The sequence below is a fragment of the Epinephelus lanceolatus genome, chromosome 7 (assembly GCF_041903045.1).
Source record: "Epinephelus lanceolatus isolate andai-2023 chromosome 7, ASM4190304v1, whole genome shotgun sequence".
Lineage (NCBI taxonomy): Eukaryota > Metazoa > Chordata > Actinopteri > Perciformes > Serranidae > Epinephelus > Epinephelus lanceolatus.
In genome coordinates, this window is record NC_135740.1 from 15,062,875 (window position 1) to 15,088,240 (window position 25,366).

The 25,366-nt window shown below is 40.1% G+C and overlaps 1 protein-coding gene across 1 annotated transcript in view; it reads right to left on the reverse strand.

Moving 5' to 3' along the window:
- The window catches only part of tenm1 (teneurin transmembrane protein 1), a 246,359-nt gene that overhangs the window by 160,678 nt on the left and 60,315 nt on the right, over nt 1-25,366 (reverse strand). The window contains exons 4-5 of the mRNA XM_033632857.2: nt 19,438-19,681; nt 10,981-11,219 (exon numbers count right to left, since the gene is read on the reverse strand). Coding sequence (XP_033488748.1) covers nt 10,981-11,219; nt 19,438-19,681 — 483 coding nt within the window. The remainder of the gene's footprint in view (nt 1-10,980; nt 11,220-19,437; nt 19,682-25,366) is intronic.

Below are 25,366 nucleotides of genomic sequence, written 5' to 3' on the forward strand. Positions count from 1 at the left end.
TGCTTCAGGAGCTGATGTCACAAAATGTTGAAAATTTCGTAAAAGCATTTTTACCTACTCAGTAAGTACGGCAATCACAGAGTACAGTCCAGTATCTGTGCGATGGCCTGCAGATTGTGCTGTCTGATTGCATATGGGACTCAGCTCAGAGTGAATAAAAGTAGCAGATCTTCAGCAGAGTGAATCAGCACATTTGAGCTTTTCCAATTTAGTTTTAGACTATCCTTTTATTTTGGGCCTGTCTTTTTCTTCCACATGGATTTGTTCAAAGTCTTTGCTTCTTCGTCCTTTTTATAGGTACACTTAAAAAAACAGGCCAAGGAGATTTACACCCTGTCTTTCTTTGGGGACAGTTCCTTAATTACTTTGCAACTTACTTGTGAAAAATGAGTTCGACAGAATATCCAACACTACTGTACTATTTTTGATGCTACTTTCTCACCAAGATACTCTGTAATTGCATTGCCCACAACAGCTTTAGCACACAAGTCCTAATTTGCTGTTGATGCCTTTAGCTAAAAGGATAAAGGTAAAGCTGCCCCTCACTGGAAGCGGCAATATTCATGTTTTTTCACCTCTATTCCCAGGGACATTTTCCTGCTGTACTTAGTGTGTTTACTAAAACAGAATAATGACAGCCAGGAGCACTGGTGCTGAAGATGGTCAGAGCTAGCCGGCTATATGGTGAGTGAGAGGCAGAGCTGGAGCATCACCAGCCTGAGACCCAAATATGCTACTTCCCTTATGCCTGACAGTAGGGGTGAGGAAATATGACAACATATACAGTGAGCAAAATAAATTTGTCAGCTAGAAATTGAGTTAGCCCATGGAGGCTACCACTACGTAGCTACAATAGTTGCTTCATACATTTCAGTCCAACATACTGTATCTACAACAGCAACATTAGGGACCAAGAATGACCAAGAACATTATTTTTAATCAGCTCATCAAGGACACTGTTTGTGCTGCTTCATAAATTCCCAGAATCTGTGGTCACTTCTTACAGTACTGTCAACATGGCTAAACAATTGAATCTGTCAAGTGATGCATCGTCTTTGTTTGCTTGTCTCGAAGACAGTAGGCCTTTGTCAAAGCAGACATTTTAACTTGTCATAGCAAAAAAGAGTAGAGGTGTTTCTATTAACATTAACATTAATGATGGCTCCATTATATTTAAGTGTCCCAGCAAGCCATGACAAAGTGATAGTGAACTTGTATGCACAATAGCAGGACTCTGAAACTGAAGCAGCAAAATGGCCATCATTTATCATTAATTTCACTGGGTACAGCTGTGCTTTTCCTACTGTGACAAGTCAAAATAACTGCATTATATTGAATGATTTTGATTTTGAGTTTGAATCGGTTGTTAAAGTCTTCTTTTGACAGTTACTCAACTGTAGCTGAGACAGGATGTAGAGTTATTGTATTCCCTAATAAAAGGTCAACTACCTAGTCAAACAGTCATACATTTTATTTAACCTTTTGGAGCCACTAGTCGGTATCCTTCATGAGCTCACCTTGTCTCTTGTCTTCACCAGACTTCATCAAAAGGTGGGGGACCTGCTGCTGCCCTCTCTATGGTAATGTATCAGAGTCTCACATTATACACTTAGTCTAAAGTGCACATACTATCTTATATCATTACTATTTTTGTTAAAATATGTATACCATTATAAATTCAGCCTGAGCCTCTTCTCCATTGTGAAAACTTCACAATCGTCACTAGATTTAAAAACTTTTAGAATATTTCTTTGCAACAAATGTAGCATCTCTTTGAGTAGGCATCAGCTACTTCCCTCAGGTACTTTCATCAGCCAATAGCTCCCCTGTTCACCTAACAGCTGCTAGTTATGCAAGTTGAAATCCAGGCTCAGTGAACCGACCAGGCAGTATGTCTGAAACATAAATGAACTTCATTTGTGTGAGGCAGTGTGCTGAAACTCCAATTATTACGAGTCAATGTTTTCCTTCTTCACCCCCCACACACTAAAAATGAAGCACTTTATTAGCTAAATTTAGAAGTAATTAAAAGCTAATTGGCTCTTTTTGGCTCTCTAAAACTGCTTCTTGGGCTTCCTGTCTTGGTCTCAAAAATAGCCCAAATCCCGTTTTAAACACATTTCCAGTCAACAAAACGCACACACTGGAACTGCTAACTCAGAGCTAGCTTAAAGCAGTTAAAAATATTATGTAACCGAGGCTAACTCACCTTGCCTTTGGCAGAAACGTCCCCCTCCTTTGCTATTTGTTTCCCTCTTTGCTGTCGTGTTTGTCTGTTAATAACATAAAGGTTAATAACTAGCAGCACTAAATTTAGGATAACGGTACTGCGACGTCGATGCAGTTGACGCTAGCTAAATACGCACGGTAAAATTGGTCAAGTCAAAATGTGCGCAGGTGCGGACTGAACCATTCCAGTGTAATAGGGGGGTGCCAGCAGGTAGAGAGAAGACCTCTTTTTTTATTGGCTCTTAATTCGGTCTGTCATCTTTTATATTTTCAACTGATGTTACTTTATGTATTACATTAATTACTTAGAAACTTGAAACTATGAAACAAAAAAAATGTTTAGCATAGGTGTTTTGAGGGCCACCTGCAACTTTGGGGCAGCTCAAAAACTGTTCTAGAAAAAAAGCTATTGTGTCTACACTTGTTGCTCAAGTGTTGTTTGGACTACTGCATTTATTTTTACACTATTTTATTATTAAGACATATATTTTGTACAGCTTATATAATGAAAATCTGGATTATACATACTTCATGTGATGAATGTATTCAAAAAAGTTTAATAAAAAGTGTATGATACTTAAACACATTTGAAATTATGTTGTTCCTGCCACTGCTTTCTTAGTTGTAAGACAAGACCCTCTTTATTATTATAAATCATTTGTCCTCCTCACAAGGTTATCTAAAATCCATCAGTGTCAATAGCCGGTAGGTGCACTCTGTTTGGCTCACATTAGCACAGCAGTAGTGACAGCAGGCTGTAGCAAACGTGGAAACCAAACGTGGAAACGTACACCATAACCTCTTGTGCGACTTCCAGCAGATGCAGCCACTAAAATAGTGATGAAGGTTTCGTTTTCCATCGTGTTACAACTGTGATGTCTGTGGTCACTAGGGCTGTCCTGATTACCATTTTTTAACATTCGGACCTTCGGCAGAATTTATAACGGGGGGGGGGGGGGTGGGCGGGGGGCGGGGGTGTGCGCGGCGGGCTCCGGGGTTTTTCCAGACCTAATTGTATTGTGGAGTTTTGCACAGCGGCGACCGGATCTTTGCTCTCAAACTACAAAAAAATGTGATGGCACAACAGTCTCCTTCAGTACATTATTCTATGCTTTCTTTTGATTTTCACATTGGCTAGTCATCCTGTTTAATTTGTCTTCTGATTAAATCGGAACCGTTGAAACAAGTTGTAGGAAGCCTCTGCAAGTAATTGGTTGCTGGCAGACACTCTGTGCTGCAATAAAATGGTTAATCAGCAGTGCCGTGCACTGTAGAGCTGATGCACTACTGGTTCTGCCGGCCTGAATAGAATATAATGTCTATAGCCTTACTGTTGTGTACAGCCTTTATAGACTGAGCTGAGTAGTGATGCACGGGTCAACCCGTGACACGCGGGACCCGCAAATGGAACTGCGGGTCGGGCAGCAGTGATTGTCTGTTAAATCGGCCTGTAAATGATATTTTGACATTATTATAATCTATCAATCTATAATCTATTACTGTCATGGCATCCGAAGGTACTGATGCGTTGAGCAGGTGACAGTCCGCGGTCGTTTTCAAAACACACTTGTGTCACGCACTCCAAAAAAAACCTTGTTGAAACTTTAAACAATAATTTATTGTACAAAACAGGGGAAACAAACGTTGACAAAAACGGTTCCATAATTCATATTACATTCAAAAGATAATGAAAAAACAGTTACAAGTTAGAGGGAATAGTGATAAAGTGGTAAAACTCGGCATTGATCTACAGCCTCAGACGGATGCGCTCAAGCGTGCCGTGCGTACAAGCTCAGTTGGTAGGCGATACTATATTTTCACATTTTTAACAATGCAATTTAAAAGTTTTGATTTTTATTGATAACCTACATTTACCAACAACAAAAGACTACATTTAGCACCAAAAAAAGTAAATAAAAAAACGAATATCGAATACCAAATTTTCATAACGAATACCTACCCATAGAAACAAATATTTGAATATCCAAATATTTGGGTACAGCCCTAGTGGTCACACATTTTGAATCCCACAAAAATGACACGACTGCGTGTGGCTTGATATATGTTAGCTTTGTAGCTAACCTTAGCTTTGGCATCTCATAGCATGTTGTGGATGATTGTTTATGAGCAGAGAATGAGACAAGGTCGTATGTAGGTCCTTGTTTTTTTTGTCTTGCAGTGCTCCTATTGTCGTTCCTGTTGTGTACTGTGTTCCTGACAGGAAATGGAGGGCTAATAATAAATAAAAGAAATAATCTTTTCTAATAACGATGCTCCAAGGTCTCCACAGATCTTCTAGGCATAATGTATGGTCGGCAGTGCATAATGTGCTTTTCAACTTGTTGGCCAGGGTGGTCAACGCCATAGAATAGAACAAGCACTTAATTCATGATAAGCTATAATCAGCCTGGTGCTTTGAGACAGACCAGGCCAGCTAGGACGTCTGGAGGAGAAATCCAGATCAAGAGGGAGCACATTAAGTACTCTTATTCAGTTCTATCCACCAAGCACATATGTCATCATTTGGTAAGTAGGGTTAGAATTAAAGTTTACTTTCATAATCTGTTTGTTGCTTAACTGATTAATCAAATATAGTCTCTAAAGTATAAAAGTGTCTTCAAATATATTCAAATTAGGTTTTGTCTGACCAATAGACCAAAAACAAAAGATAATTGATTTACAATGATATAAAACAGTAAATTATCACATTTAAGAATTTAAGAGCAGAAAATGTTTGACATTTTTGCTTTATAAATTACTCACAAGATTTAGTAATTAAAATCATTCATCAATAGTTCAGTAATCAATTCATTTGTGACAAATCATTAATTAACAAAATCATTTCATTTCGGCTACCCATTATACAAACAATAAAGCAAAACAACAAGCTGATTCACCAATTTAATGGATCGACATGAAAATAAATACAATTATCATCAATTCATTTCATCTGCCAAATGCCAAATCTTATACTCCCGTAGACTTAATATCTTTGGGTTTGTTGGACATAAAACATTCGAAGGCATCACCTCAGGCTCTGGGAAACCAAATCAAGAAAATAATCTGCAGATTTACTCTAATTAACACGCAGACACACCCAATCTTTTTGTCTTGTGAGTTCAGATGGAGACTGTACTGAGTTTGACCCCTATGAATAATGGCTAACTTTTAAGGCAGATGCTTTGAATTGCCATCAAACTGTGAAAGCAGATTTACCGAAAGAAATAGTGTGAAAGTAATGAACTTAAAGCCGCTAACGACTCATTTGGTTCTTTATGGAACCGCCAGGTCCCCTGAAGCGGCACGTATTGCACAACAGAACTATAAAGAAGATCTTAGCTTAAAGTGCACACTGTTTGCGTCCCTGTGTGTGCCAGTGACTGAAATGTGATTTGGAGGTGATTATTTGATTGCAGGGTGCTTCTGACTTGCTCATTTCACTTGCATCAGAAGCTTCTCCCTGTTGCCATAGAGATGATTATCTCTCATAACTGACACATCCCACCCTCTGCTCAAATTTGATTCAACAACCAAGGATTGTAACTGTTTAAAACAGCAAGACATTCATTAATGCAGAAAATACACTAATTAGCTTTTTTTGACAGCATGATAGAGCAATAGTAGGTAGGTTTTTTTTTCGGAGGCAGAACTTAAATGAGGCTTAGAATAGAAAATGAGTTACTGGAAGCGTTGTCAGTAGCAATATTCTTCAAGATTACAGATGCAATCTTAATCTGTCCTCTATCTCCCCTTAAATGCCCCGTTCGCTATCATAATGCCTGCTCCTCATATCTGATGGCCGTGTTGTGCTTAATAACAAGCTACGACTGCAGGAGGGAGGGGTACGTTGGGAGATAAACAAATTAACAAAGCTATTCGCAGCCCCTGCAACACCGGGGGGTATGGGAGGAGAGGAAAGAGGGCAGTAAAGAAAGAGAGGAGGACTGCCTTAGCTAATCACAACAGGGGGGATACAGTACGCTGCAATCACTTAGGCACAGCATTATCTCTGCAATCATGCATCCTCCTATTGTTGTGCTAATTGGAAACCTTAATTTGAGACATAATATTATTGCCTCATTATTTGCTAGGTTACTTTTTTTTCCCAAATTAATAAACAAGTCACATAACTTGCACAAAGAGCTTTAAGGACCGGCAGTGATTTGAGGTGGGTATTAAGAACCGCTTCCAAATTGTCAACAAAAAAAAGAGGATTTGCTGCGAATCATCAATGTCAGATGTATTTATTGAAGTATAAGACCTACATCAAGCGTTCAACATCTGCTTCAAGGACCTTGCTGTTACACTACCGGTCACACTGCACCTCCACAGAGCATCTGAGATCAGTAACTAACTCCATTACAGACCGAGCCATGGATGACTGCGGCAAGGAGTGCAAAGTCTGGCTGAGCGTCATGAGAAGAGACGAAGATTGAGCCAAATGTAACAGCTGCGTTAAGATGATTTTCACCAAGGAAGGGGAGCATCTCCAGCATTCTGAAGTGTTGGGCTCCAGCTTGGCAAGACTGTAAAGGGATATGTCATATTTTTTTTAATGTTGCAAATGTCTTGATTCAGTTAGAAGTGTCTGTGGTATCACGCTGACAGACAGCGGATACACACTGACATGTAGTTACACACCAAGTTACCTATTTACAAGATGAGGCTATGAATGTATCTACTAAGTTATATATCAGTTTTTGCTTGATCCATTAATCATTTGATTTATAAAGTTTTAGAAAATAAAAAATGTGGCTCTTTCGTCTGAGCAGCATTCCAAAACTTAAACATATTTACCTTATCCCTACAACTGAAAAACCACACAACAGCCATGTCCTATACAAACCCTGTGAGATACATTCATACAAATCACACTAAAAATACAGGACACCACAACACCCTGCTATCTCCCTCCAATAAATCATCCTCACTCTCCCCCTCCCCCCCAAAGAGAAGGAACACTTTTAAAAATGTAGATAAAAATAAAACCAAATACCATTAAAATTTAAGCATGGGGCATCATTACCTCCCCCCTCAACCCCAGCCAGGAAAACTTCACTCCTTTACCCCTTTTTATTTATTTATATTTTAATTTTCACTCCAATTTTTAAACCACTCCCTCCTATAGCTCCCTTGCACTCGCTTTGCTAGATTTTTTTTTAAACGAATAAATAAGATTTATATCCTAAAAACAAAAGAAAATCCTGTATTTTTGCTTAAAAATTAAAAAAAAAATGTACATATGGATTCAGTTCTACTTTCATGTGATGGGTCTTTTACATGAAAAATACATAAAATCTATGAATATTAAAATAAATTAAGAAGTCTATTGTTATGAACTGAATATGAAAATAATCATAAATATGATAATACAATGTAACAACTTCCCATCTAAGGACAGTAGAATACCCCACAGGAGCTGATTATATTTGCAATAAAGAATAATTCATTATCACGTTTCAAATATGATAATGAATTCGGTTTCTTATTATAATGTCTATGATAATAAGAATTAATATTCAATAAGAACCTGGTTTAATGAGAGACAAACTCAAAATCAATAAATATCAGCATGGCTATTATTTAAGAAGATGAAAAGGTGCAAAACTACTGAGGGAGGATCTTTTTTTTCTTTCTGTGAGTGGCTGTTAATTAATTCGTTAAAATTACTGAATCATTATGTAATGGGAGAACCTAATCATCTGGTGGCCTGTGTCTCAACCTCTCCCCCCCCTAGACAAAGACATTAAGTCCATGACCACTTTAATCTTGCTATTTGAATATCTTTGATTTACAGGCTGACATGTCATCTGTGCTTACATGCCATACGTCTTGGTGTGGTTGCCATGGTGATGTCAACATAGAGATCGATCATTGCCAAGCAGGAGTGGAGCATGACACCAATTAAAAGGTGATGTCGTCTCCAAGTCATCACTCACACTCCTCACTAATGCACTAATTACCGGGGCCGGGACATTAATGGAATAGCATGGTTCAGCCTGGGGATTAATCTGCATGGATTCGCCAGCGTGTGTGTGTGTGATGTCTGTCTGTGATGTGTGTGTCTGTGTGTGTGTGATTAATGCGAACCCCCGCCTGCTCCGCCGTGACCTTGAGTACCACCACAGGAGGGAAATGAACCGGCTGGGTGGAGGGTTGGGATATCTGCACTTGGGGCCATGGAGGGAAAACGATGTGCTGAGGTGGAGGGCCGGGCCAAGGTTGAGGATGAACAGGGAATTGGTGCAATCGGAGGGGATCGATGAATAAATTTGGTATTTGACTTTGCCAGACTCTGCTGATGATCTTCCAGACTGCAGAACAACTCCAGGAACTTTCTCGATTTTAAAGATGGTAATGATTTCCTAATTAGCATTACTCCTAAAAACTGGAGTCAATCTGCACTCATGAGCGCCTCAGAAATATGCTGTATTCATCCGCAGTTAAAATCAGCGGTGGAGGAAGTATTTAGATCCTTTACGCTCGATGTCCATATCATTTTGTTTTCTTTTTTAAAATTATTATTTTTAAAATTATTCCCATTGTGAGGAGAGCTTTTCCAGCCGCATGTGGCCACTTGCAGAAAAGCACTGCACTCAACTACTTCTTTGCTCCGACATTTTGTGCAGCCACTTTGAGCGCTTGTAGTTTAAAATCTCTGAACTTTTCAGAGAGGCACTTGTTTCCCCAGCGCCCTGCCAGCTTTTTTTTTTTTGCCAGAAAAAAAAATATGGACACTCAGCCTACTCAAATAAAAGTTGGTGTGATTCCAGGGTTCCTACAGCCTAAGGCAAGTTCGATTTTAATACTTTTAAATTTTTTTAATTGCTCTCTGAATGAAATTTTAGACCAATTTTACAATAACCAAAATTGGAGAAAAAAACATGAGCCAACATCAGTTATTTAGGATTTGAGAAAATTTTGGATAAATTGTTTGTTGTAAAATAAAACTAGACTTTCTTGGGAAATACCTAGCGTTTGTTTGGTGGTTTTCTTGGCGAGTTTGTGTTTTTCACTCTGCATGTGGGATTCCGCCGCTTTGATTTCCATCATAAAATACACCAAGCCTTGTAGGCATTGCTTTGTTTCAGCCATGCTGCTAAATCTTGGTTTAACAGATAATTTTTCTTGAATTTGCACTTCCCTTTGTCACCCAGGAATCAGTGACAGCTCGCTAGCCAGAAACCAAATAGGTGTTGATGGTTCCACTATCCTGATCTGTGTGATGTCCAAGGAACATTTGATCAATTCTTTAAAAAAAATAAAATAAAATAAAATGTTTCCAGTTATTTTAAGGTTTTACAATGCAACGTCAGGAAAAAAGGTTTTAATAAAATCCTGTTTTACATGTCATAGCATGTTTTACATTTTTGATTTATGACATTTTAATACCAGTTAGGGCCATATTTATAGCACAATGGATTCAATGCCTTTTGTGACTTTTTAAAAGTCCACAGCAGTCCTGGACTCACAGGATGTAGACTGCACATATAAGCTGGATATTGGCTGCCCATTTTAGAAGGAATTCTGTCTCCTGTCACTCACCTGCCTGTTGCCGTTTTTACACTAGTCCTGCACAGCCAGATCCATCCCCACACTTTAAGTGCTGTACGTACAAACAACCTCAGCAAGCCACGTGCTATAATGTATTTAATTGCTTTATGCGGCATTTTCTTTGACAGGATTTAACCACTTTAAGGGCTCGCCTCCCAGCATGCAAACTTTTCTATGTGTTTTTGTTTTTCTCTCTATCAAACATTGTGAACACACTGACATTAAGCAAGTCATGGACATTCTTACACACTGAAACATTCCAGTGTGTATAAAAGTAGATATCAAAGTAATAAAATATGGAAAAATAAATGAATAAATTAAATATAAAAAAATCAAGTGTCTAAAAATTACAACAAACGATAACATCAGTAAAGTCAATATACCTTAATCAGGGGCTGCCGAAAACAATTCTTTAAAATACAACGTGTGTGTATTTGTTTTGGTTGTCATAAGGGTCAATGCAATCTGAATTCAAACAAAAAAATTGTAAGGTTTGAGACTTAACATGCAAACCACAAAAAACTGCAATTTTGCTAAGGCAAAAGCACCATCAAGAAAATAAGGTCATAAGCGAAGGCGAACCTGGACAGATTAAAATAATACAGATAACATGGCTGAAAAAGGTAGAAAAATAATAAGGTGTGTGTGCATGTTTGTGTTGCTGTGGGTGTGTAAGTGAGAAAGAAAAACAGTGAGTGAGTTAGTACATACTGGATGCGTGTATTCATCATGGAATAATTACCAGCTCTGTGTGCTTTAGTCCAAGACAGCTAATTTACAATTTAGACTATCCTACAGAGGGTCACATTTGGAATACATTACCTGCTGTTTTTAAAGCCAACTCCTTCAAGTAAGAGGGTAACATTTTCAGCTGTCCTGCTTTGATCCACATCGATCTACTCTTCTTCTTCTTCTTTTTTTTTTTTTTTTGGTTCCTTTATTTTATTACCCTTTGAAGCCTGCAACATTGTGTGTGTGTAAAAACCTCTGTTGGAGTTTGTTTCTGTATTTTTTATTGATTCTGTTTTGAATTAATTAGGCAGTGTCTTGACAAGCCTCCCAATTTCCTGGCCCCTCGAGCGATCTGTTTTGAAAATGTTGAAATAAAATCAGAGCAAACAAAAGCAAATCTCCTTGTGCAGTTACGCGTGACGACAAACCCCGCGCGCTTGATGGCTGGTGTGTGCTGTAACTCACCGATGACGTATGTGAGCAGCAGGGCCAGGGTGAGAGTGAGGAGCGACGCCGACAGGGCCGTGCACTTCCAGTTGCAGCAGCGGTGAGGCTTGTTGAAGGTAAACAGTGGTCTGGTCACGCTGCTGCGAGGGAGAGGCCGAGGCGGAGGGGAGTACACAGTCCCAGAGGTCAGGGGGTAACCCTGCCCTGCCCCTGACAGTAGAGCCGATGAACCAGAGCCCTGCTTGAACAGGAAGTGTCTGTGGGAGAAACACAAAGACGAAATTTCATTCTAACCTACAACTGTTCGCTGAGCATCACCTCCTTAGTTTCTGTTGCTAGCTTCGCCTCTAAATCTTGTGCAGGGTGCAGCAGTTAACAATGTTTACACTTTTAAAACAATGGGTTTTTTATTTTAGACACAGACAGACAAAAGCAGACCTGATTTATACCAAGCAACTTGAAATGCCAACTGTGTCTGCCAGATTTTATCAGCAGTAGCTAGCTAGCCAATTAAGCTAATGCTAGCTCCAGGCTTTGGTTCAAACCGTATCTGGCTGACTGTTTACAGCTGACTAATTTTAAGACCTTGCAACAAGGCTCTTAAAGGGACAGTTCACCCCTAAAACAAAAATACATATTTTTCCTCTAAATTGTCGTGGTGTGAGTTGACGAGTGGTGGAGATATAAGGCATAGAGATGTCTGCCTTCTCTCCAATATAATGGAATTAGATGACACTCAGCTAGTGGTGCTCAATGCACCAAAAAATACATTTGAAAAACTCAACAACAATGTCTCTTTTCAGAAATCATGAGCTGCTTACTCAAGGTAATCCAAAGACCTTGTTTTGAGCAGTTTCATGTAGGAACTACTTTCTTTCAACCAACTGTATCATGACCCACACACTATGCATCTACTCTAGACAAAAGGCTCTTGCTTGTGACAGTGCAAAATGTAAACACTAATGGCATCCTCCTTGACTGAGCTCTAACGTTAGCTAGCTCAGTGGTGCTAGGTGAATGAGCAGTGCCATAGATTTTAATAATAACTAGGTACCAGATGCCAAGATGGTGCCTATTCTTTCCAATGAAGTTGCTCCCCTGGTGCATACACCAAAAAAGTTTTCTAGCTTCCGGGTTTACTTCTGTGGCATGTGGCCCACTCAGTATGCATAATAGTGTTTCTACCACTGACTCAGCCTTTAAGTTCCCACTTGGCTCATAGACTTGACATTGTGATAATATCACAGATTTTTAAATTGCTTTTCTCAGCTTGAGAAAAGTTTACAAATTTAAAACCATCATGGCTCCAAAATTAAGAATGAAAGATTCAGAAATGACCTTGTCTACTGCTCCACGTGTCCTGTCAACAATTTTACAGATGTCTCTTTTATAATGGTGCATATGAGGAAAATGCTTTTGGGCTGCAGGGGATTTTTTTGTTTGCTGCAATACCGTAAGTGGCCACTGGGAAAAATTTACTCCAAGGCTGAGCAGCTTTGCTGGAGGCCTGAGCAGTACATGCACACTTCCTTCTGTACTGTGATAGCGCTGGCGGATGTAGTTCAGTAGAGAGAAAATAGTTCCTGCATGAAACTACTCACATCAAGGTCTGTGGATTATCTTAAGAAACTGGGTCATGATTTCTGGAAAAAGACATTGTATTTTGTATTTTGGGGTGAACTGTCCCTTTAAATATGCACCTGCTGGCTGCATACTTTAACATTATATTGCGCTAAAAGCATCCTCACATGATGAATGTACGTATGAATGAATGTATGCAGAAGATGTGACAAAAATAAGAAGACTTTTGAGAGTGAAGCTACTTTGTCCTAATAAAATTATAGATATAAGGAAACGTGTAAGATTTTTATCTTGTTCCCTGTTTGCCTTACTTGTTCAAAAAGGATGCTTTCACTTTAACGTTACAAGATACAGGCTGTTCTCATGCACTCTTGAACTTATACCTATGAAAAGTGATGCATTATAATACTTATATAACCCACGTAATTGTGAGCCAGCAGGCTGTGATCACGTAACCTATGCGCTGCAGGCTGTCCTCCCTCATATGATGAGAACAAAGGAGAAAGTCAGGTGACAGAGCATAAAGAGCAATAAAGTAAGCGCTATAAGGAGGTCAGGCTGGACAGTCAGTTTCAAACCAACACAGGACTTTGACCCTTGAGACCGGGACTGACATCCTATGTGAAATGATTCTGTAGGGGTGCTCGCAAGATATCACACAAACCATGGTCTAAGGATAGGCTGCAAGAGAAATGGCTCAGGTGATGATGTGTGTTGCAAATGTAATGCTAGTGCTAGTGCCAGTTGGACTTACTGGAGTGTAAACTTCCCCAAATCCAATAAATGTTACCCTAAACTCACTAACTAATGCAGTTATTTAATAATGTGCTCCTCGGCTTTGGGACTCTGTTACTACTGTGGGTCATAAAATGGTTAGCTGGACATGCTAATGATTGCAGATAAACACACTGTTTAATCCATCCCGCACACTTCTCCTCCTCTGTGTTGGGATCTGGAAACACTAAAAAAACATGCAGAGTATGACTCTTTTTTTCAGCTCTGTGCACATCACTTTGGCATGTGGAGATTTAGAATTGCTGAGCTACAATTGTACAATCGCTATCTGGGGGAGGAGTTTACCGTAAGGACAATTAATTGCTGTCCTAATCTTATGAGCAGGGAGCCACTCTGCATTGTGTGTCCCACAAACTACCTGCCACCTCTGGGACCACTGTTTTTGTCCCTTTAAGTAGATTATAGTGTGAATTTGGGAACAATCTAGGACAGTGGTTCAATCCTTCGCCAATTAGCTTAGCGCAGCACGTACATCATCCTTTCTTAGGTATCTAGTATCTTATTCTGATTCTATTTATAATAATCTGCACTCAGTGGAATTCAGCCTTACTCTCAAGTACGCCTGACTGAAACTCATTTAACGGGCCCCCAAGGTGGCAGATTTTAAAGGAGACCCCTCTCCTGCTATTTTCTAAATGACGTGTTTCTGCTTTGCCACTGCATGAACATAGAGCCCTCCAATGAACCTCACCTGTTGATAAAAGCTCTCAGTACTGTTGAGAACTGTGTAATTCAGTTAAACCCTTAATATCCCACAGCATTTGTGTGCTTTTAATTTAAGTGGTCTCTTAAAATTGCAAGTAATGCATCATCAAAGATTAATCCAGAAAGCTAAAATCAAGGAAGAAAAGCAGTGCAACAAAAAATCCCTAAGCGTTACGACTCCACTCACAATTTATATTATGTTCCACCATTAATTCTTCTTCGAGGTGAGCAATATATGTGACAAATGTAAAACACGGGCATTATTCACAGTTAGTGCACTATAACCAGTTAACAATAGAAAAGCCAAAACTGCTATGCGGTGTAACCCACAGCACAGTATAGATTATGTATAAACCACAGAATATGAAATGATAAGCTCTTATCCAGTCCAAGTCTCTCATCAGAGAAAAAGCCCGAATTTGACAAAGTGCCTCTCTGGTGCAACATCACGAGCAGCTTCTGTAATGCAGAGCAGTGCCGATATGAAAGAGAATAAAAAAGCCCTGGCAGCCAAGGATCAATGACTTACCTATTCCTTTTTTTGACTCATCAAAGCAGCTACTTAAGTTATACGGCTATATTAGTTAAACGGAGATGAGGTTCATTTTCATTATGAAAACGAGCACGTTAGATGGCAGATGATGATAGGAAAGTAAGCTGAAGGGCAATTAATCTAGGTAGCATTTCATCTATATTGTGTTTGGATAATGGAGGGCGAGGGTTGGAGGGCTTCAGATGAGGAAGCAGAAATACGAGGGTAAGGAAATCATGTAATTTGGAAAAGTGGATCTGGCCAGGCAATTATGAGCAGTTCCAGCTTCTTCTGACCATATTGACTTCCATCAAAAAAATGAACAAAGACAGCTGGTGAGGGGAAACAAAGAAAAGGCTGTTTCGGAGAAAAAAAATCTAAAGCAAAAAGCAGCTATGACTCATTTTTTATCTGCAGTGTGTGAGTGTATTCTCCATAAAAAAAATATCCTGGAGCTCCTGGAATTCTCAGACAAGCAATGATTGCCCCAGGTTACCGTGTGCTCTCTGAGGGTTAATACCGGCTGCGAGTGCGATATGTCGGGGGCAGACACGCAGCTTGCCAGAGTGTTATTCTATCCGTGCAGCGAAGGGTGTGAGGTCACAGGCTTCTGGTAGGACCGCGGTCTCTGAAGGGCCCTCAGAGGACAGGCCATTAAAGTGGGGCCAGACAGCAGACTGACAGCGTCGCTGGACACCAGACTGCATCCGCCCCGTACCTCGTCCATTTGCCCTCATACACGGAGAAAACACATCCATCTTCTCATGTCATTTAGTCTCATATTCAGCCTTGAAGATGGATTTTACTTAAAAACAAGAACAATGTTCTGCCGGTGGGGTCAGAGGATCAAGAATATTTTAGAAATGAGTTTCGCCACCTACTGCATGACAGAATAAAGCTGATCATAGCTCTTGTATCACTCAGATTGCAAGAAATTATTGAAAGATAATGATTTGCATAGAAACTGGTGAAATTACTTCAGTGCAAGGCCAGACAAGATTATTTCTATAGGACCTTTCAAACATACCGGCACTTTAAAGAGCATTACATAAGGCGAAACTTGCATTAGAGCAAACACACAGAAGAAGAAAAATAACATCAATTAAAGCTGAGTTAAATACAATAAAAACAGACAGAAACGGAGGACATGAGGACAGTTTCAGTATATTAAAAAAATCCTCCCACATAGACAGATTGTTTTAATCCAAATCTTTCTTTTTTAGGTCTCAATTATGGACTTAATTTGGGGTAAGATGGATATTTTCATTCCCTTACTTAACTTAAAAGATCTCTTTTTCATTTATGCCAGACATCTTTGGTCTCTTCATTTCTGTGTGTGTGTTCTCTCTTTCCCTCTGTCTATAATGTGGCCCTATGGCTGAGTTTAACATAAGAGACAGATGACATCCATCCCTCACTGCCTGCCTCCCCTCCTCTCTCCATCCACCCATCCAGCGTCTACTGAAAAGCAGTGAGTCAGATGAGGGGACACAGGAGGCTGCACATAGAGCAACCACACACCTAAGGGTCAATGGTAGTTCAAATCTGAAAGGCCAGAGATAAACTTAGGACAAACACACACACACACATAGAGAAAGAAACATAGCTCGGCTCAGAGTTGCCCACACAAGACAAGCATACACAAAAAGATGTCAAATACGGGTGAGCATTTTCACATTTTTGAGGCCAGTACACAGGTCATGTCCTCGGTGGTGTTTTTATTGCTCTGCTGAAGGTGGATCAGAGCAAAAGGGATCAGAATCCAGCTGAAGAAATTGCATTTGTCAACGCGTGTGGAACTCTATTCTTCTTGTGTGGTGCTTTTAAAAATGCTTCACTGTTCTTCCTGGCTGCCTGCCTTTGATCTTCTCAGACAATATCCAGGGGCGACGCCCAGGAAGCTCTGAATTCATATCAGAGGGCAGATTTCCCCCGAGACAGGAAGAAAATGAGAGTTCCCTCTCTCCAGGAGGTTGGAGTCTACGGCCCAAGGGCTGTCTGTACCTGGATATGTGCGAATGACTGTGCATGTGTGTGGGTGGGTGGGGGCCTTTGTGCACAGGCTACAGGTACATGCAGATATATCATATGTGTGTATGTGTAGAAATATTCATTTCAGTATGTAGCTGCACATGCACAATGGTGCCCCTGGAAATCTTTCAAAGGGGTGGAGAAATGGGGCCACTGAAAATCTTGGGGTGGCACACCAAAACCTAAAGCCATAACTGAATTTCAGGGATTTTATTATGCTGTTGAAGTATGTAGGCTAGTTGAAAAGTATGTGCATATGGAGAGTTAAGGAATCACATACTGATATACCTCTTATTTTACAGTTAATAGTACCGATTATCTGATGTGTACAGACTAATAATCTTGTTTTGTTCCGTGTAAATAAATGTGTTAGGTGATATTGTTCTTTAAATAGGCTGGTTGTTCTTTTCCTTAGAAATACAGATAAACAGCTTTAATTTAAAGGAGTACATCGATTATAAGCAATAAAACATTTACTGGGAACAAGGCTTCACAGAGACCGTGGCTACCCATAGATCCTATTTTCATCTTGAGGGAAGAGCTCAAGGGAAGCTCAAAAATTACCAAGCCAGTTGTTTCCTCATGAATATTTTTGGCACCCTACAGATGCCTTAGGTTGCCCAGTTTCACAAGATACCAACACCTTCCCTAGTTAAAAAACATAAGCCTGCGATAGCCTCTTAAAGACAGTAATATCAGCCTCCAATTATTTTTGCCAGAATGGTCCAGTGTTACGGGGGCAGCGATTTTATTAGAAGGCCGTGGCCCCCTCTGACGCCACTGCACATGCACAGCATGTGTTTCAAGTCTCACTTCTCAGTGATAAGAGGAAGGAGAGAAGGCAGGGCACCAGTCAATTTATTACAGTCCCAACATTTGTTATGCCTCTTAACACACCCAGTGTGAAACCCAGTCAGATATATTGAACATCCATATCTGCATCCTTCCACTTACACAAGCCGGCCTCTCCAGAAATATAACGGATATGCCGCTGAAAAGGAAATCTATGCACACTTCAAACAATCTTAATCTCTGCTGACGCAACGTCAATACATTTCAATACAGATTCATCAAATGCACGTTGAGGAAAGTGGAAGTGTACTTGACAACAAGAGATGTTATACAATTTTTTTAAGGTCATAGCATCACTTATAATTCCATCGGCATGAAACCCCCGTGTCAAGTTTGGTGATAAATCTTTAATCTCACGTCTGAGATTGAGCTGATAGCAGCAGCGGCATCAGGGTGAGAGCAGAAATATGAAATCATTAGTTTAGTAGTGTATCTGGGAATGTGACAGAGGAGAGAGAGGAGGGAGCTTTTGATTATTAAATCCAACCCAAAACGGTTAAGCAGTGAAGACTTTGTCATTTTTTTGTCTCCCCCTCCACCAAAAGCTAGATCGAAGAGAGCCAATAATATCTGAATTATGTTATGAAGGGACACTATTCTATTGACTATGAATATGATTACATTTTATGGTTCAGAACTAATAGCGCACTATCAAATGAAACTTATTTGACTATAAAGTCCCAAATGCAAAAATGTATTACTACAAAAAGGCACCATCCAATATACTGAGCCACTGCGGAAATTGTGTTTTATAATCACATCTCTCTTTGGGAGCGACTTCTTTATGTTCAGCAAATATCATTTGAACGATTCGTAACGCAAAACAAAAAAAAGGAAAGCTTGAATTTTATTTACGGTGGATTTTCATTTAAAATAAACACACACAGATCCGTAGTGTAATTACAATGCACTTTTGACAAGTCTTTTACATTGATAGTCATGTCTGGCCAATGATTAATTTAAATTGTCACTGAATCTAATTTTATTCTTCCCTTCCTTTAAATGAGGTAAGATCTAATTATGGCCTAATGCATAACTTATTAAAACCCTCTTCTTCTGGTGTGGCAGCCTGCCAATCTCATCCTCACTCATAATACCAGAATTCAGCTGCTGCACCGAGCTCTCATTAAACATGCAAACATATTCTTTTGCACCTTGCTGCTTCTTCACGAAAGCAGCCTCACAAATGAGGATCTCCTAAATAATTCTCTGATCAATTATTACTTATGCAGCAAGCAAATGCTTAATTCTGTTTGATGGGATGAAATTCCAGCAGCCCATCTCCAAGCATTTGGAAAAATCTTACCCAGGTACTACAATTGGAAGCGGCATCACATTGTGTTCCTGAAAAGAGGATTTCTACAAGATACTGACTTACACTTTTATTTTACGTAGTCGAAACTCAGATACCAGTCCCCTCATGAATGCGCCTGCAGTGGGGGGTAAGAAAATGAAAAGAATCCAAAAAACCTGAGAGATTCGTTATGACTTTGATGGTGTGCAAAGTCCTGCAATAATACCCCAGAGGCCTGCGTGGTGTTCCACTTACTGCTCTCTACATGTGCAAAACATGTCCATCCTAACAAATCCTTTAGTCCGACATTCATTCTTAATCATTCCACTCTGATTTCTCTAAGAAAAACTGTAAAAGTGTGCCAACTCACACTCCTGACGAAATAATTTCCTTTAATCTAATGAGCCTCATTTGTGAGATTAAAGCAATGTCTTTAATCAAGTGACATTATGTTGAAGTAGGGCGGCTTGCCTTGAAGATATTTTCATTTGAAGGCTTTCCTTACAAAATGACATATCCACCGTTTTGGACTGAAAGCCTTTTGGAACGAAGCTTTCCATTTGTTCCAAATTCTTTAAATCATCTTAAGTCTTTTTGTTCATTTGTTTGGGAAAAAAAACCCATTCTGAAACATAACCTCTACTGTGAAGGACTTGTTTTTCCTCCATGTGTTGCATTCTCTTACCTGGTCTCTAGGGGAATGTTGCTGTTGAGCACCCAGCTGTTGTGAAGCTGTGCCTGGTCTGTGCTCGAGCTTGTGTCTGCCCCCTGGCTGCCCTGACTGGCCTGGCACCGCGTCGGCATGGTCTTCCTCTGCAGGCTGACTTGAGTGTAGGGCGCTGGGCGGGCACAAGTGCAGGCATGGGGTGGAGGGGGAGGCGGAGGCAGCGGGCGAAACGTGAACTGACCACCTGGACTGCTGGGCAGCTCTGCGAAGGGAGACAGAGGGAAGCAGAGGAGGAGGCGGAAGGGAGGGACAGGGGAGAAATAAACATAGCTTTATTAGGAGCGCAGTACCATAAATTACAAATAAAAGTGGCATGTTAGTTGACAGTTTATTGTTATTACACTGATTGAGGGACATAAATCAGCTTGAAAACTGTGCCTGTCCAGTGCCTTCCCTTCCTACCTGCTTTGATGCACTTCCAGCCGCCCTATAAATAGGTTCTTGGCTGGCTGCAACATTGAGCAGTCTTTAAAGAGCTAACAGCTCTGGCTTAATCTGCAGCCGCCAGCCCAAACTACCCATGTGATGTTTATTATGAGATCTGTAGCTCGACGGAATGAGCTAGCCAGCTGTAACTCCCTCACACTGGTAACCTCGGGGTCTAGCTAGAGCTCTCTCAATCCATCATTTATCATTCCCCCTCCCTATAACTCTCCCTCGCCCCGTCTCTTCCTCCCTGCTGCTTTTTTCTCTCTATTCACTATGTCTTCTAAAAGTGAGCGCTGGCTAATTACAGTTTTGCCAAATGAAAATGTGTGTGCATATGTTTGTTTAATGTGTGTCTATGTGTGTGACTGCAGATGCAGCTGGTTTATTTCCATGTGTGCATGCACCTGCGCGCATGTGTCAGTACGTATTCATGAGTGTACATCAAGCATCCTGGGACATTAGTTATCAGTGTTTAGGGGGACAGCTCATGCCATATGGTTGCAGCACGGTTCCACGAGCACGGCAAATCCCCTCATCCCAAAAGACAGACTCTGTCCACCTGTATTGACAATGAATGTAACATTAGCCTCAGACCCGTTGTAAGGGAGAGAGGAGTCCAGAATCTGGTAGACAGACAGTATTGGCCCACAACTCTATTTGCTGCCAAAATGTCAGCAATAATTTAGTATGTAGAAATTTACCCCACATGGGAGATTACCACAGTCTTCCCGATTCAAGCGTAAGTATTACACAGACGACACCAGACAACGCATTTTTGATTCTTGCCAGATGAAAACTGAGAAAAGTCAAGAATTAAATAATCTTGTTTTAGTTCTCTACAGTTTCTATTGCCAGCGTAAACACCTGCGTGTTACCAGAGTGTGCACTTCAGCCCCCATTATGTCTAAAATTGAGGCAGCATCTTTTTCAAATATTGCAGGGAAACAGTTATGGAAACGTGTTATCGTCAACATTTCCATAATACTAAATCTGCAGCACATGCCATGACATTTTAAGCAATGTTAAAAATCATATTGCTTTGATCTCTTCACACCACATTATTGTCGCCTTTCGCACAGACATGTAAGCCAATGCACTGTGTCACATCCGCCAATGTTCATTGACATACCACACAGTACGTCAGGTTTTATGGCTCTCAGTTGTTGGAAATTCACATTTACAAGATGTATATTGTGGCAGCGTTGGTAGGAGTGCAATGGCAGGACAGGAACAGTTCTGTAAATAGGACTATAAACATTTCCACAGTAATATTTCCATGATGCCATCTGTCCAGCTGAAATGGCATTTTGAACAATGTTAAAGTAGCAGTTATGACGTTTCCTCTGCTCGTGTCTCGGTGAATATATCTGCACATTTGACAGTAGTGTTCCCAGAATTACTGTGTAAATTCTGTCAAAATGCTCTTTGAGCAAACGACAAGTTCTTCATCTTCCAAAAACACATTGCTGCTTATTGATCTCCCAACATGGCTGAATTGTCTTTGTCACATCTCAAAAGCATGCAATAAAATATTTGTCTGTCGTTCTCAGCGTGCTGACACAATGGAATTATCTCTTCTTTACTCATGACAAGCCATTACTCACATCACATATTTATTTCATGATTTCATGGAAACTTGCAGGGGGTTCTAAGCAAACATCGTCCTCCCTTCATTGTTGTTCATTGCTCCAGGCCATCTGCGATGATGCACATTTCACACTCACACATACAATTTGATATTTTTAGCATGTTTTACATGTTTCTGTTGAATAACAACAGCTGAAGCGTGTAGTTTGTGAATGTTCATAACTGATGGATGTGTCATATTTCTTCACTGCAATACACACCGGCCTGTATGAACTTTAATAACTGGTTTCCTCGTGAGAAATATATTATATTGCATTGTACTATATAGAAACACGACCTGCTTGTCACCACACTACATCAAACGATTTCAACAGCTAATCAGAGTGTGCTTAAGCTGACTCCATATGAGACCTGGTAAAGTGACAGGAAATGTATTTGTGTCATCACCTGGAGGTGTTGTTTAGCCTAAACTAATGGATGTGGGAAATGGAAGTTATTTTTGTCTGCACCACCTCTGAGTATTAAAAATTACATGCTTAGGGAAAACTGACAGAACATTTTTAGAGCACCACTGCATCGTGTGTCATTGTAATGCACCAGGAGCTTTAAAGTGGTGCTTCAGTTTTTAGCAGTCTATCTGATTCATCAGTAACTGTAAGTCCTTTGAGTCCAGCCAGAAATCCCTTGCTTACCGTTTTTCCTCTTGAAACTGCAGGTAGATGTTTTTAGCATTTGTTACACCATATACAACATGTATTTTTTCATCTTTTTTTAACAACAACACACACACACACACACACACACACACACACACATCCAGTGCATTCCCAGAGCTGGGCACTCGAGTTGGGTACTTGCACTTAGGTTGCGCTTGAGGCACTAAATCAACTTTAGGCTTGTCTTGAAAGCAACTTTGTTGACTTCAGACTTGACTTGGACTACTTGACTCAGAAATTGCAAAGCTGCTGTGAACACTTCTGCCAAAACAAAGTTTTGATTTTCACAATGCTGACAAATTCTCTGACACATCACGGTGTGTACCTGTCAGCCTCAGGTGTGTCACCAAATCAAAACACATCAACAGTTTTGCCAACACTGCTTAATACAAATGCTAATGCTTGTTCTAAATGCTTCTGGCACCAGTAGAAGATGCACTCAGAACCTTTGCTTATGTGAAAGTAGCTGTACCAAAGTGTGAAAATACTTCATCACCGGTAAAAGTTCTGCATTGAAAGTGTTTTCAGCAAAATGCACTTCAAGTAAAAGTAAAACAAAGTACTCATTATACAGAACGGCCTTTTTTTAAGGGGTACTGCATCAATTGTAAATTGTATTCCCATAGAATTGGGAGAATCAAAGCAGCAGAGGCTGAGATATCCGACGACTGGATCCGACACTTCCCATGATGCCACTCAATCTCTCATTAGACTATTAGACCCCTGGCTGATACGATAAATAGGCCTTTTTCACTGCAGATTTATAAACTTGTCACAGTAGGAAAAGCACAGGTGCAAAAAATGAAATTACTCATGGCTGAATTCCATTTAGCTGCTTTGATTTCAGGTTCTTGGTATCATGCATGTTGGCTCACTGTCACTCTCACTGAAACGTTCGAATACAACAGAGCCATTGTTAGTGTTATCAGTAGCACCTGTGCCTCTCCTACTGGGACAAATCAAACTGTCTGCTGAAGGGGTGGGAATCTCTGGCACCTCGTGATTTCATTCAGTCCTGATTCAGAGAGCTATGATGCGATTATAATACGATGCCTCTTGATGCATGAAAACTATTGATTTCTATACATGATTTATTTATTTATTTATTAAAATTTGTTACTACTTTCTAACATTGCATATTTATAAAGATCCTTGATAAGGTCCAGGTCCCTTCTCCCCTCAACTTCATAGAAATCAAAATGCTTCCATCTGCAATTGCTTTTGCTCAGCCCCCTCACCAAACCTCAAGTAGTAGATTAGCTTAGAACGTATGATGTACATGACTTACATCTGTTACCTTTCACTATCCAATAGGTTCAGCCATGTAACATAGCCATGGAACATATAGCCCTGTCTTACAAAACTGTTACAGGCTATCATAATGTCAAGAATTGTGTCATAAATTTTCCTGTAATTGACTTTTCTTCAACGAGACAGTCTTTCAAGAGATATTTGTGGTGCACCCCAAGGAGCACCCTCCAGGGCTGACAAATGAAACCGACAAAGAAGTGCAAAAAGCCGCAGTTCTAGTCAATCCCCATAGACCTCCATGTTAAAATGTCCACCTAAACAACAGAAATAAACATCTTAAAAAATACAGTTTTGGACTCTATATGTAATTTCCCCGTTAATGACAACTATACAGGGGTGAATTTTTATTAAACTCATTTATTTAAATTTTGTTATAGTGTAGAGTTACACATAATTAAGAGCATAGCTGCTTTTTAATGACAAGTGAGTGCCGTCAGGTAACAAGACGCTACCACAGCTACTATGGTTGGGTAACATGACCATGGCATGATCCAAGATTCACAGACTATAGCTGTAGCTGTCACTATTTCAGTGTGATTTGGATTCATGAAAGTTAACTGTAAAATTTTGATCACTTAAAAAAAGTCCTGATCTGCATTTGGTTGTACTACAAGACCGTCTAAGGAGTTCGGTGTTCAGTTTTTCCAGTAAGTACATTTTGTTTAATGGTCTTAAGCCTGTTTTTTGCTGGCGAAAAGTAGCATAAGCATTATCACAGTTAATCATAGACTGCAAGTACATGTCAGTAACCAAACTAGCAGATATAGTTGGGGTTATTACCACCCACTCATCCAAAAATGGTCACGTCTGGCTCCAAAAACTCGATGACGATGACGACCAAAATGCAAGACCCAAGGCTTTAAAACAGGAGTCCGCAAACCAAAGGGTGATACCATGGTGGCCATGACTATTATTTAATACAGTCTATGGTTTTCCCACCCTTAGTCTGCTGTGAAAAAGGCCTGTGCCCATATTTCCATGTCACAGTTCGTAATGGAGGCTCCAAGCCCATGTGGAGCTAACCCATGATGACATTATTCGGGTTATTTGCTCAGACGTAAAAGACATTATATAACTGTTATCACAGCAACATGTTCAAAATTGTTGTAAATTACATATATACATATATATAAACATATATATCAACATCTCTGTGCATACAGGAAATGGAAAATGGAGGGAAAGAAGAAAGTGTTTTAACCCACATGGCTTGCAATTGTTGTAAAACCAAAACAATAAATCCAAATTATTTCTGCCTCTTATGTCTCAAATGACTTCTAGTTCATTATTAATTTACAATTTTTAGCAAACCTGAGTTATAACAGCTCTGGGAATACAGTCGCCACAACTTCACTTTACTACGTATGTGTATGCTGGTGAGGTGGAAGAGTGCAAAGTGGACAGTAAGGGAGGAGAAAGGACAGGGATGGAGGGCCAGGGGAGAATGTAATCTTAGTGAGTAGGGTGACACAGGAGGCCCAGCCTGCCAGATGGTGCTTTAGAAGGCTTAGCTAAGGCAGCTTTGGGTCTCTGCTCCCAAAGATCCACAAACTGACTCAATTCCTTTCTTCTCACACAAACACACAAATGGCAGAGAAACACTTGCTATAACTCCCTCTTCTGCTCTCACCAGTTCGTCCACACAAAGTCACATCAAACGCGCAAGCTGTGATGTTGTGTTAAATAGTAGATGTAACCTAAATAGGCCTGGCAATGTAGGGCAAGGGCCGTGAAATATTTGGCGGGCTAGCCAGGAGTTCAAAAACATCAAATCAACTCTGTGGGGAGTAGATGGAGGCCAGAGGAGGGGCCATTACAGCTCTAGATGACAGTCGTGACAGTGT